Below are 14,768 nucleotides of genomic sequence, written 5' to 3' on the forward strand. Positions count from 1 at the left end.
GAGAAGAATACCAAACTTTATTTTGTGGAGTTGCTATTGAAATTAATGGAAAATAATAGCATTTTTAAATACTTGCAAAAGTGGTGGAATCTCAAACTTATGATTCAAATGAAAAGAACAAATTTAATTTAGAAAAACACTAAATACACAAATCACTAGAAAACACAATATTAATTTTAAAATTGCTGTGAACATAAATTACATTATTTATTAGTTTTTGCAGAGTGGTGTCTATGCTTGTGACCATGATTTGGCACTACACAATCTCAAGAAGAATTTCTGTGAAAGAACATACGATAATGTACAGGTAATTAGATTGGTCTGTTCAGAGAAAAGGGTTCATTTGTTGAATGAACCAGTCAGTAATTTGTTGTTGCAGGAAAGCTTTATTTGTTTGAATTGCCATATAATCCTGAACATTATAACAGTCTTGACAAGCACATCAGTCAGGCCTGATTTAGATAGTTAGCTTTAGAACTACCTGTCAGAAACAGCCATTAAGTGTACAGCCCCTTCTCCATTAACATCATTGAGAAACACAAGCAAAATTCCCTACATATGGTGTCAAAATAAAATTTTGGTAACAAACAATGTAAAAGTATAGAAAGATACAATTAAACCAACAGAAGATAATTGTGACAATTAATACTTAATATTCCCTATGGGCCAGTTATACTATAACACGAGGTTGAATACCTTCAGCTGACAGAACTAGATTGTTTATTCTACACTGTGCAAAATATAACTCCAATACAATGGTAAGCCACATTTGACTGTCAACAGCAAATAACATTATATCACGATGAATGTAACCAGGTTTTCTCTTAACATTAGGAGCCTGTTGGTGCAGTTGGCACACACATTGTTGCCTTGTTGAGCTACCTTAGATCTGTAAATCCTTCAGTTAGCTATAGATACTCGCATAATATAATAGCACTTAGCATTGGATTTTCACTATTGTTTTGGATAGCTCATTTCAGGAAATCTTCTGGCTTGCCAAAAGAGCCTGACATGTTCAGTTTTCAATTCAGAGAGGCAGGGGCAGAATAATGCCAAGTCCACTGACCTAACAAGCAGCTACAGGTAGAGGTAGGCAGCCCAGGGAGGTGGGCAAATGCCAAAGTGGGCAGTTTGGAAGGCCCATTTCAAACCTCAGGGACTATGTTCCAGTCATTTTACCAAGTGTTAAACTTTCTCACTCTCTACTCACTGCCCATATCCCCTCATAGCACCAGGCCCACCCACCCAAGTACTTCCTTCATAACCATTCACTAGTTTCCTCCATGTGTGGACTTCAAGTCAAGTGGAGATGAAAAAAACTTAACATTTTACAAATCCAGCATAGCTTTTACCTGTGCACACTTGATAGTGAAAAGACTTCAATTCATGAAATGTATTCAAAACTTATAAATCTCATGCAGTTAATGTCTTATAAAAACAAACAAGCTCCTATTTAGATCTCACATCAAAGAGAACAAATCCTTTAATAGCCCTGCTAAACTGTCAACCAAGCTCTGAACACAGTACCTCCCTGCTGAGAAATTGTAGCTTACCCAGCAAAGCATTTACAATGACATAATAAAAGTGAACAAAGAACTGTATGGAAAGTAAACAGATGCTGATTTCTAACTTACACCAGATGACCTGTCAGTGAAGGTTGTACATCAGGAATTTTAAACTCTCACTGACAACTGCAGCTTGAGTTTTTTTAAGGTTTAAGGAGTGGGACATTTAAATTATTATAGATCACGACATTATCTGTCCTTCAAGAGATTCTATGTGTACTCCATCAGTTTGTTCGGCAGTTCAAAAAGGCAACTCATCACCACCTTTTACAGGGTAATCTGGAGTGGGCAATAAATGCTGACCTAGGCAGCAATGCTCACATCCCATGAATGAATAAATGATAACAAAAACTTATAAAATTAAATGCTAATATTGTTTCTTGAGTCCACCAAACAGGTCAGTCATTATGGCAAAATAAAAGTAGAATAATCTGGATGCTGGAAACCTGAAATAAAAATAGAATAGTATAGAATAGAATAGAAATTTATTGTCACGTGTACTTTTACATGAAAAATACAGTGAAAAGTTTTATAAGTTGCCTCACCATGGCACCTACATCAATGATGGAAGTCATACATAATAATAAAAGTAAGTAAAATTAAGATAAAGTTCATCACAGTTCTGTTATGGCTCCTGGGCTCAGGGAAAGTCGGTTCAGGAACAGAAAGTGCTGGAGGAACTCAGCAGGCCTGGCAACATCTCTGGAGAGAGAAAAACAGAGCTAATATTTCAAATCTGTTATGAGTCTACTTTGGTTCCAAACAAGAAGCATTTTGAACTCAAAATATTAATTCTGTTTCTGACTCTAATCTACTGCTGCAAAACCTACTGATATCTCTGCATTTTGTTTTCACTCCAGTCCTTATGATGTCCACCTGTACTGTTAGGGCATACATTATAGCTCTTATCAAGAGAGTTTATCTTTTCTAAGATGCAAAATTAACAACCATTACCACTGAAAATCATGAAACTTGAGAAAAACAGGATGCTACATGTTGGGCATGTACAGGCTGCCAAAGTGATCTTTGACAATTAACTGTGAGTTGGGGGGAGGTGGGGTAGTGTTGGGATGGGGGAGGCTTGAATTTTAAAAGTAACCTTGAGGCCACATTGACACAGTATGGGTTAGGACTTGAATAGCAGTTGACAGAAACATTAGGCTGGGCATTTGAAGATATTACAAACTGGTCCAAATAGGATCAGCTGTGTCCCTTTCCTACAATAATTACATGAATAATACTACGGTACAGAAGAAGAGAGTCATTGTGCAATATGGTAATCGACTGACTAGTTCTAAGGTTTGGAAGAGGGTTGTGTTTGTGGAATATTGTAATCAGATGAATAATTAATAATTTGTGAAAGGCATCTATTGTTAAATATGTTAATGAGACAGACAGAATATATTCAGGCAATGCAATACTGAGCAGATATTCTTACATTTGATGTTACTGTTGGGTCTACTCTCAAAATATGTTAATTAGCTGATATAATTTTCTCAATAAACAGATTCGCAGCAAGTGATGTAGAGGTTAGGTCAATTAACCCCCTTCAGAAAGGAGCAAGCTAATCATATACAGTTTTGAGCAAATAGTCAGCAACTGAACAGGACACGCTGTTTCCTTTACTGCTGAGATGGTTGGAGGGTGTTGGCTCTGCAAAGCAATACAGTTGAATAATAGGTTTCCAAGGTCACATGAATCTAGCCTCAAGAGATCAGAGTGTATTTAGGGAACTATCTTCAAATGGTTAGCATTCATAATGTGGCAAGATTCTCGAGAATGAGGACACAGGGTGTTTTCTGGTTTTTATTTAACTTTTGCCACCAGTGTCAAATTATGATCCCTACGTCCAGTCTTAGTAAGATTGGGCTAGAATTGTTGGCAGGAGAATAATCAGCCATTTATGTGCCCTGAATATTATTTAATTCCTACTGTCAATATTGTGTAAGGACATGTTTATCCTAGTCCAGGATGACCAGCCATTTGAATAAATCACCATTTAAGCTCAAACTTGATGAATGGCTATTGGAGGGAGCTGCTGGGAGTTTGAGGAAGTGAACTCCAGTGTCTTCAGCAATGGAAGACAAAGAAATAAAACAAAACCAGCAAATTGAAAAATAATGGAAAAAATGATATAAAAAATAAACCAGCCTCTGCCATTGCACCTTTTAGTTCACAGGAATGATAAGACCAGAAATTAGATTACAAGTACTGAAATTGATGCAGGGCAAATAGTTTTATAGGGCTCCTGGTTTTAATATGCTCTCAAATTAATCCACTATCTGTACTTTCTAGAATTCCTGAATAGAATGCCAGGTGTAACTTGTTAGGAGGCTGCACTTGATGTTGGGAATAACCAATCAACCAGTGAGATACTTGGAACAAGCTTCCAATGTAAGAAAGGGAGACCAACATGACTAGAAATGTTCCATGAAATTCTTCCAGGATTTGGGCTGCACTGAGTCACAATGCAAATGCACCTGTATTTTTTTTAATCCAAAAGGAATCCAAATTCCAGAGATGGATAACTAGTCTATTCCCAAAAACATTCATCTAAGTGTTCTGTGTCGAGCATATTTGTCAACCTCAATGTATTACATTTGAAAGTGCTGCACGTGCCAAGTCCATATCACACTTGCATTCGAGCAGTTCAAACCTCATATCCATCAAATGATAATAAATCATGATTGTTAAAGTATTTTCAAAGATATAGTCAATACCTGCCATGTTTTGATGTCTTTCAGATGCCTAAAGGGGAGGAGTTGGGTATTTATAAACAGCTGTCAAACATGAGATAAACATCCTTCAATAACAGCAATTAGCTTGTACCTAATGTCAGATCTCACAGGTAGTTAGGACAGTGAAGAAGGCATTTGAAATACTTTCCTTTATTGGACAGAGCATGGAGTATAGGAGTTGGGAGGTCATGTTGCGGCTGTACAGGACATTGATTCGGCCACTTTTGGAATATTGGGTCCAACTCTAGTCTCCCTCCTATAGAAACAATGTTGTGACACTTGAAAGGATTCAAAAAAGACTTACAACGATGTTGCCAGGCTTGGAAGGTTTGAGATATAGAGAGAAGCTGAATAGGCTGGGGCTGTTTTCGCTGGAGCGTCGGAGGCTGAGGGATGACCTTATAGAGGTCCATAAAATCATGAGGGAAATGGATAGGGTAAATAGACAAGGTCTTTTCCCAGGGGTGGGGGAGTCCAGAACTAGAGGGTATAGGTTTAGGGTGAGAGTGAAAAATTTAAAAGGGACCTAAGGGGCAATTTTTTTAACAGAGAGTGTGGTGTGTGAATGGAATGAGCTGCCAAAGTAAGTGGTGGAGAATGGTGCAATTACAACATTTAAAAGGCATCTAGTTGGGTATATGAAGAGGAGGCATTTAGAGGGATATAGTCCAAGTGCTGGCAAATGGGACTAGATTAGTTTAGGATATCTAGTTGGCATGGACGAATTGGATAGAAGGGTCTGCTTCCGTGCTGTACGTCTCAATGACACCCATGACTCTTTGTGCACATTTAAACAGTTCATCACCAAAAATACAAATTATGGTCTTGAAGAAATAGCCAAGTTAGATATAGCTGCAACTTTGAAGGAGACACTTTACATTTTTCTGGGAAAGGTTGTCAAGATATAAAAACTTCTTTTTGTTTTACATTGTGCTACATGGTGTGTTTGTTATTTTGTAACTTCCTATGACCATTAACATGGGACATCACCAACTGGAAGGAGGACTAGGGAAAATAATATTTAAGTTCTGGAAATCTGTTAATGTATTTCTAACAGTGGGAGAACAGGTCACTGCTCATGCAACAAATTTTTAAAAATTCAAGAAACAATCCAGAACATATTCTGCTTTATGCTCAATCCAGAGCACATTCTTCATGTGCTTCCAGGAAAATGAAAGAATGAATTTCCCTCTTATCCCTCTTATATTGTAATTGTACCAAAACCCTAATGATGTTTAGGAACGACATTGGTAATGCTAATTAAATAAGGCATAGGTCTGTCAACAATAGTTGGCTGAGCAGCTAAAGGGCTTACACGTGAAAGAAGAATTACTTGCCCTTTTGATCACAAATGAATCATTTTGGATTGATTTTGTGCACCTCCTACTGGCTATAAAGTGATATATGCAGGGTCCTGTAAATAGATTTCCTGATGTTTCAAACGGTGTTTGCTAGTTCAAGGGGAACAGGGAAAAATAGAACAATTTAAATGATGGAAAAATAGAATTATTTGAAAGCCATCAAGCATTTATATCACTATCATGGAAAATGTGTCCTTTTTAATTCATCTTGAACATTTTAATTGTGACTTTGAGCTAATGATCATTTTCAGAATAATCTGATGTGAAAAACAGATGTTCTTGGACTCCTTCCATACTTCCATAAGTCCAACTATATTTTAAAAATGATTGAATAAGCAGGTTTTTTTTGGAATCATTGACAGTAGGCCAGCATCCCCGTGTGACAAAGTTGGAATTGGAGCTGAGGTAATCCGGAATGTTGGTGCATAGCTACAGTTTCTCTGAATTAGATCTTCAAGTTAGAGCCTTTAATGCAGTGGTTGAGTGATCTTCTTTAACGTAGGACTTGTTCACTACTGTAACTCCAAGGATTAACTCAATGTCTTTGATCGCCGCCTGTAATAATAACATAAATGTTTAGCTTCTTTATTAAATTGTCCACAAAGAGGGATATGATAGCCATCCCCATTTAAAAATCTCAGCAGTGTAACTTCCATTGAATGCTTTCTTCCTTTCCTTATCTAGACTATAATACAACCGTTCTCCCTCCTACCATTCATACACTCCAATTTGCCAAAAACTTAGATACATTTGGAAACTATGTGTATAGTTCGAACAGTAGTATCTTGATTACTGGACTATTCTTCATGTAGGTTCAGGCTACTGAGTGCATCACAGCCAGTTCTGATCTTGACCATAATTGTTAATGTCTGATTAATCACATTGCTATGATTCTTTTTCTAAATCACCTTATTTGAACAAGTTATAAACACCTCCATGACAAATGTGAATTAAATCCAGACCTTCAGACTCCAAGGTAAGGACACTTTAACTCTGAAACAAGACTCTTTTGCATATTGCTACTTTTGATAATGTCTTTATTTAGGGTAAAGAGAAAAACAGGTGGCTATTAATTGTGTGAACACAAATATACAGAGCAACTGTGACACTAAGGGTGGAATATCGGTAAGACTGAGCAGCCAAAAAAACTATTTATAAAGGAAGGTAGCTTAGTTTTTCCATCTCATCAACTGGCTTGTATTCATACTGATGATAACTGATGATTCCACTGTATAGTGAATTGAAATTTGAAATAAACTATGTAATTGGCAATAGTATTACCTGTATTACCCTTGAAAAAGTCAAGAAATTTGAAACAAAAACAGAAGTTGCTGAAAAACCTCAGGGTTACCCTGGAGTCACTGAACCTGAAACATTAACTTTGATTTCTCTCTAGATGCTACCAAACCTGCTGAGATTTTCCAGCAATTTTTGTTTTTATTTCAGACTTCCAGTATCTGCAGTTCTTTTGTTTTTAAGTCAAAAAATTTGATGTTCAGAATGGTTAGGATCAAAGTTAGGATCCGAATAGAAGTGCCCAAGTGTAAACAGTTAATGACAGTGCTACTTATTTGATATCCCTACCACCTCTATAATTATTGGGGGAAAAAACCAAATATGGTGGTGTTAAGACTGAAGGTCTGTGATTTAAACTACAAGTAAACATTTTCAAGAGATAGAAAGAGCAACAGCACATAAAGGAAAATGTGCAGGAAACGAGCAGTCAGCCCAATAAGCGGGTTCCATTCTATATCGCTAAACTGCTCACAACATTAAACCATCCATCATCTATCCCACCCATTAACCCCAACCCAGAACCCCCCCCCCCCACCAGCCTCAATCCTGCCTACCCCTTTCCCAAACCCCTACCACTCTCATTCCTGACTACCTCACCACTTACCCCCACTCCTCCCCTCCAACTTTCCGCCCTAACCTTCTGTCATTTTCACTCCTGCCTATAGTCATGCAATCTCCTGACTGAGGGAAGTGAGAACTAAGAAAAGCCTTTGGTCAAGTTAGGAAAAGATTTGTGAAATGCCTCCTTGGTAAATCTTGGAATCTGACAACTCTGTGAAAGCTGCAGTGCTGAGTTCCAAAAACGAAAGGAACTTGCACTTTAACTTCTGGCAATCACTGACAAATGACTATGATTAGATTAGATTACTTACAGTGTGGAAACAGGCCCTTCGGCCCAACAAGTCCACACCGCCCCACCGAAGCGCAACCCACCCATACCCCTACATCTACCCCTTACCTAACATTACGGGCAATTTAGCATGGCCAATTCACCTGACCTGCACATCTTTGGACTGTGGGAGGAAACCGGAGCACCCGGAGGAAACCCACGCAGACACGGGGAGAACGTGCAAACTCCACACAGTCAGTCGCCTGAGGCGGGAATTGAACCCAGGTCTCTGGCGCTGTGAGGCAGCAGTGCTAACCACTGTGCCACCGTGCCGCCCATGAAGAAATACTAACCAGATTCACCAAAACCAATATCATTCCTGATGAAGTATTCCAGTTAACTGAAGGATAGAGCAGTCCATCTGCCTCCTGAAAGACCCTCCAGCACCAATGTACAGTCACAGCAGTGAATATAATACACAAAATGCACTGCAGTAAATCCCTAACCCTTCTTTGACTGCACCATCAAACACACAACCTCCATGACTAGAAGGATGAGGGCGGCAAATGCATGGCAACACCACCACCTTCAAGTTACCCTCCAAGCCAATCAGCATTCTGACTTGGAACTGTATCCCCAGTCCTTTCCTTTAGCTGGGCCAATATCCTGGAACTTCTTTAATAATAGCACTGTGGACTGACACTAGATGGGACCAGCAGTTTCTCAAAGGAAAGTGGGTTGAAGCAACAAATGTTGGCTTGTCAATTACACTCATTTTTTTCTTTATTCTTTCATAGGATGTAGGTGTCGTTGGCAAGAGCAACATTCATCATCCATCCATGGTTTCCCTTGAGTAGCTTCCTAGCTCCTTCAGAGAACAGTTAAGAGTCACAGACATTGCTGTGAATCTGGAGTCACATGTAAGACAGACCCAGTAAGAACAGCAGATATTTTTTCCCTAAAGGAAATCAGTGAACCAGATGACTTTTTACAACAATCTGTTCCATGATTAACAAAACTAAAACTAATTTTCAATTTCAGATTATTTCCCATGGTGGGATTTGAAGCCAATTCCCCAGGGAATTTGCCTGCACCTCTGGATTACTAGTCTACTGACATTACCACTGTACCACTGTCTCTCCAATGATGCAATTTAAAAAATCAGTATTTTTAGACATTTTGGAACTGTATTTTGCGATAGAGGCTTGCAGTTTAGGCTTATCCATGAAAACTGATGATTTGACTGAGGTATTGGAACATAGAACATAGAACATTACAGCGCAGTACAGGCCCTTCAGCCCTCGATGTTGCGCCGACCTGTCATACCAATCTGAAACCCATCTAACCTACACTATTCCATGTACGTCCATATGCTCGTTCAATGACGACTTAAAGTTGGCGAATCTACTATCGTTGCAGGCAAAGCATTCCATACCCTTACTACTCTCTGAGTAATGAAACTACCTCTGACATCTGTCCTATTTCTATCACCCCTCAATTTAAAGCTAACCCCCCTCATGCTCACCGTCACCATACTTGGAAAAGGATCTCCCTGTCCACCCCATCTAACCCTCTGATTATCTTATATGTCTCTATTAAGTCACCTCTCAACCTTTTTCTCTCTAACGAAAACAGCCTCAAGTCCTTCAGCCTTTCCTCGTAAGACCTTCCCTCCATACCAGGCAACATCCTAGTAAATCTCCTCTGCACCTTTTCCAAAGCTTCTACATCCTTCTTATAATGCGGTGACCAATGGAGTACTGTCATTGTTCATAATGCTATTACTCAATTGGTGACACTCAGAGAAGCTTGACAAAATGGAAAAGAATTTAAAGGGTCACTGTCATTGATATATTATACAAGTGCTGAGTGTGCTCAAATCACATTTATATTTTAATAAAATAGAGAGAGGAATTTTGCTGCTGACTGTGCTCCATCTTCCTGCAATGACTAAGTGATCCATGGTCAGTCAGTAAACTTGGGTTCACAGGTATTGAACTGCAGTTATTGTTGTTGACTGAAGGTTGAATGACACCTTGCTTCCAATCACTGTGCAATCTTAAAACATTTCTATGTTAATAAACTGTACAAAAATTAACAGCAAAACATTAGTTAATTAACACCTCACCTGAAAATTGTTCTCCAATTGCATATTAGGTGCTGTTATTTCCTGATGAATGACAGAGAGATTACGAGCAAAGGTCAGCAGAGCCCCCTGGAGATCTTCCCCGATTGTTCTGTTAATGATATACAAACAAATGAGTTTACTAATGATTCCCTTTACATGCTTAAAAACAATCACAGTCTCATTTCAGGGAAGTGCTGATGGAATCTAATGAGCACTTTCATTCTCGCGGGGCACAAATCTTCTGGGAAATATGAAAGATGAGGTACTGCTTTTACATGTCAACTGAAGGATTTGCACAATAAATATGTTTTATTAATCAATACACCGTTGAATAGCAATAGGTTAACTCAACTGGATGGCAAGATGAAATCCTACAGAGTTAGGGAATGACTAGCAGTCTTTTGAAACAATTTCTCTACATATTCTCTACATGCAAAATATTACAACAGAAGATAATTGCTGTCAAAAGCTTGTTCCTTGAACACAAACTTGGGAGTTACAAAATGTGCATTTGTAGTAAATGGTAGACTTACACCATCCCCAAGCGATCCTTCTTATTATCTTCATGAAGTATAAATACTGTCCCTTGTCTTTCCTGTAAAAGCAGAAAGTATTAGATCTCATGCCCTTTAAGATAATCACGTTATGGAGAATCCCTTGAGCTTTTTTTCCTTCTTCCTGTGAAGTCATTTGACTTGCAGCAAAATGGATGTGAGAGTGAGACTTGGCTCACTATTCCATCACAGAGGACATCCCATAACTAAGCCTGAACTCCACCCAACACTCAATCCCGCAGATGTGATTGCATGCTGAACAGCATCCTTGGAAGATTTTTCCTACTTGCTGATAACTATTGCACTTGTTGAGATAAGCAAACCCCATAGGATATGATGATCAAACTGAGGAACCGTTGTACTTGTGACCTGGAATGCACAGAGGTATCAAGTTCATAGGTCTACAATTTCCCCAGACAAATGAATATTAGTTGAAAACAAGTTCTTACCCAGTTATCCAAGGTAAGTTGTGCTATCTATTGCATTAATATAAGGAGCTCATCCTTCAGTGTGATTAATTTGGCACATCAATGACACAGAATGTAACCAATAACCCCAGATTAAATAAAACTGCTAAATTTGACTATATATATAAAAGAGAGAAGCTGGGATTGTCCTCCTTACAAATGAGAACGTTGTGAGAAGATTTATTAAAGCTGTTCAAATTATGAACATCTTCAATGGAGTAAATAAGAAAACAAAACTTTTCATTAGCAGGAAAGGCAGAAACCAAAAAGTTTAGGTTTAAGGTAATGACAAAAGAACCGGAGGACTGAATCTTATCACATTTTGGCAGAGTAACATTTTGTCATGTATCATGGAGGGTTTCTCTTGTGACGGCAAGCAGGTTTTCTCACACTATCATCCCAAACGTGCCTCATTCACTACATACCAAGCCTCTTTGGGATCTGTCTCATCCGATTCTCGCCTGGTTCTCCCATGTGCCATGGCTGGAAGTACTACCATTGCTGGGATATACCATCACGTTATCGATACTATATTCAAAAGGCTGTTGTGTACTTAGTCAAGTGATGGTAGTCTTGAGCTGTCCTGCATATTTGCAGACATTTGCCCCCTGGCATGCTACAAAAGGGGAAATTGGTACTTGCTTTGTTCACAGGGATCAGGAGATACCGAGGGTGGGTTGATACATCTCGAGAGGAGGGCCATCCTCTTCTGAGCACAGCCAGATGAGGCCGTGCCATTCAGACCCTGCCCATTGGACCCGAGGTGGCCACAAAGGCAATGTGGTCACCACAATCAGGAGAAATATCCAACAGTGCAGGAAGAAGGTCAATGAAGGACTTGAGTAAGCCAGATGTGCTATTCTGACAATTGGCAATTGTTTCATGATCATCAATAGATTCTTGGTTTTAGATCTTTTTTAAAATGAATTAAAATTCCACCATCTTCCAGAATTCAAATCCAGGTCCCCAGAACATTAGCTGAGTTTCTGGATTAATTGTCGAGCAATAATACACTAGGCCATTGCATTCTCCTTCCTGCTCCGCCTAGTTAAGTGCCACATCTGCTCTCTGCTGTCTCACACTCACTTTATCTCTGTGATGGCATCCACCTCTACCATTTTTACAACTGCCTTGCTCTTCCTACCCTGAACATCCACACCCTGCTAACTATACAAGGTTGCTACAGTGCCGAATTATCACTCAGGTCACCTCACCATCTTTACCTCTACTGCACCGGCACTAACAGCTGTGTCATCCACTTTCATCTCACTCACTCCCTCATTCTAGGAAAAAACAGTCCACAATGGAGCCAACAGGGCCAGCATGGATGGAGGAGTGCCACGTATTTGTCCACTTTGAAGACAGGTTCTTGGTGCTGGCTGGTGAAGACCAGAACTGCTCCTGTGGGGAAGCTGAAGCCTCAATGTACCAACAACCAAATAGAAAGCATTGTTCATTGTCATGCTACTTTCCCATTACCCGAATTGTGTATTTAGTATTAACATGCCATAATGTTTATCCTTTGTTCTCTCTTTTATCTTCTGCAGACATCAATGGAATATTCAAAGTGCCTGCCATCAAGGGGCACCCTGAAATACATGCCCTCTCATTACCCCCACTGTGCCTTCGAGGAAGCACCTGTAAGGTGGCCAGTTGGAACACCTCCCCCCCCCCCCCCCCCCCCCCCAACCAGATCAATACTGACACCTCGGTGGGTATGTTTTCTAGGTTAGAGTCACCACAGCTGGCCAAGGAAGAAACATGCCCAGGTTGGTAGCACTTGGAAGACTGCTGGAGACCAGGCATCTCTCAGCCCCAGGTAGGAGAGGACCCTATGGTGTTGGCAATCAGCAACTAAACTGACAATCACTGGAGCAGTAGGCAAGTTTTTCAGAGGCATTTGGCAACCTAAGGCAAAATGTGCAGTACTATTGCAGAGATAGGGTGGTCCTACTGCCTCAGGCATTGCTGTCTCCATGAATAGGTTAATGGGTATCATGGACAGCCAGGTCCAGCAGTCTCAGTGTTTGATGGAATCAAGCACAGGCCAATACTGCATTACTTTTCGTCATTGGTGCACACCAGTAAAGGCAAACAACAGGGGGATGAAGCATCCTGGGTTCTTTCTCGGTGCCTCATCCTCACAAGAAGACAGAATGGTGTCAGTGGGCACACAGTTGGAGGAACCACATACATGGCCCCCGAAGTCTTGTCTCAGGACACTCCAGAGGTAGCCAGACCTTTCACCTCTACACTGCCTGCCACCCTCAGCTCTGCAGGAGGGTCAAGCAACAAGACTGCACTTGCCTCCCAACAGGAGACACTCAGTCCTCTAGACATAAAAATCTCTGGGGCTGTGCCCAACTAAACCAACAAGACCATCGGCTCCTCTAGTGGACAGGCTCCCTCCATCCCAGATGAGCGCATGGGACTGCACCAAGACTTAGTGAGAGGGACAAAAGTAGATCTTCTGAGAGCAGACAGGTGACACTTGTGTCTCAACCCTGTAAATACATTATCATATTTATAAATGCGATATTTTTTCACCATCATCTGTGTGTGCAAGACTCTGTCTAGCTGAAACTACAAATACAGAATCTAAGCGAGTTTTGAGAAGATTTGTAGCTCAGGTTGAGGTTTTGGATGTAGGCTTGCTCGCTGAGCTGAAAGGTTCATTTCCAGATGTTTCATTACTTCGCTAGGTAACATCTTCAGTGGATCTCACGCGAAGCAATGCTTAAAATTCCTGCTCTCTATTTATATGTTTGCGTTTCTTTGGGTTGGTGATGTCATTTCCTATGGTGAAGTCACTTCCAGTTCCTTTTCTCAAGGGGTGGTAGATGGAATTCCTAGAAGTATAGTTTTCCAACCGGAACTCTATCAACAAACACATTGAGTTAGACTCCATCCACCACCCCCAAGAAAAGGAACAGGAAGTGACTTCACCACAGGAAATAACATCACCACAGGAAATGACATCACCAACCCAAAGAAACCCAAACATATAAATAGAGAGCAGGAATTTTCAGCATTGTTTTGCATGAGGTCCACTGAAGATATTACCTAGTAAGGTAACGAGACGTCTGGAAATGAACCTTTCAGCTCAGCGAGCAAACCTACATCCAACAGAATCTAATATTGAAAATACAGAATCCCTACCTTCAAGTGCTACAAGATGTTCTATGGTCCAAAATGTGAAGTCAGCACCTCCTGCACCATTTGGAGGTTAAGGGTAAAGCACAGGTTACTGCAGCTTTGGTAACTATGCACCATCTTGCCAGATAGACAAACATGACTCAAGTCCCCACACAACAAGTCTATTTGCCTACTTTAACAACATCTCCCCTCCCTCCTCAACATGACTACTTTGCCTCCCATGCTGGTTCATGTCCTCTGTTTAGTTGCCTCCCTTCAGTATTGAAATCCCCTCTGCATCCCATCATTCTGACTCCAATATCCACAATTCATTTCCCCAGTTTCCCTCTCACTGCAGTCCCTCCATGAGTTTTAGTGGATGGACCCTCAGGATAGACCATGGTCCACCACCTTAAGCAAACTTAGTTGTGAATGATGAGTGACCAGCCACCTCACTGATATCTGTACAGCTTTTCGATGGTCTTCCTGTAACTCCCAGTCTGGTTTACATCGGATCCACAAGGTTTGACCATGGCTCACAACCTGAATGGTAGAGGTATGGAGCCCCTGACCATGGCTGTGCCAACTGCTGATTGGACATGCCCAATCACCTGGACTGATATCAGAGGCTTCTCTTGACTTACGGGTAACTGGACCACCTGACTGAAAATATCTTCCTACACTTGACTTTGAGA

The 14,768-nt window shown here is 40.4% G+C and overlaps 1 protein-coding gene and 1 long non-coding RNA gene across 4 annotated transcripts in view; one reads left to right on the forward strand and one right to left on the reverse strand.

Moving 5' to 3' along the window:
* Positions 1-14,768, forward strand: part of LOC140469060 (uncharacterized) — an 83,672-nt gene that overhangs the window by 67,472 nt on the left and 1,432 nt on the right. Inside the window, exon 4 of one of the 3 annotated variants that reach the window (XR_011955939.1) lies at positions 12,667-12,757. The exons of 1 other annotated variant lie outside the window; for it this stretch is intronic. This is a non-coding gene — a long non-coding RNA (uncharacterized lncRNA). Of the gene's footprint in view, positions 1-8,586; positions 9,926-12,666; positions 12,758-14,768 lie in introns of those variants that run through there. One more of the 3 variants, XR_011955938.1, reaches the window with a different exon arrangement.
* The window catches only part of iqch (IQ motif containing H), a 178,285-nt gene continuing 163,883 nt past the window's right edge, over positions 367-14,768 (reverse strand). Inside the window, exons 20-22 of the mRNA XM_072565275.1 lie at positions 10,451-10,512; positions 9,918-10,026; positions 367-6,219 (exon numbers count right to left, since the gene is read on the reverse strand). Of these exons, the coding sequence (XP_072421376.1) occupies positions 6,118-6,219; positions 9,918-10,026; positions 10,451-10,512 (273 nt within the window). The 3' untranslated portion in view covers positions 367-6,117. The remainder of the gene's footprint in view (positions 6,220-9,917; positions 10,027-10,450; positions 10,513-14,768) is intronic.

This window comes from Chiloscyllium punctatum, chromosome 48, assembly GCF_047496795.1.
Source record: "Chiloscyllium punctatum isolate Juve2018m chromosome 48, sChiPun1.3, whole genome shotgun sequence".
Lineage (NCBI taxonomy): Eukaryota > Metazoa > Chordata > Chondrichthyes > Orectolobiformes > Hemiscylliidae > Chiloscyllium > Chiloscyllium punctatum.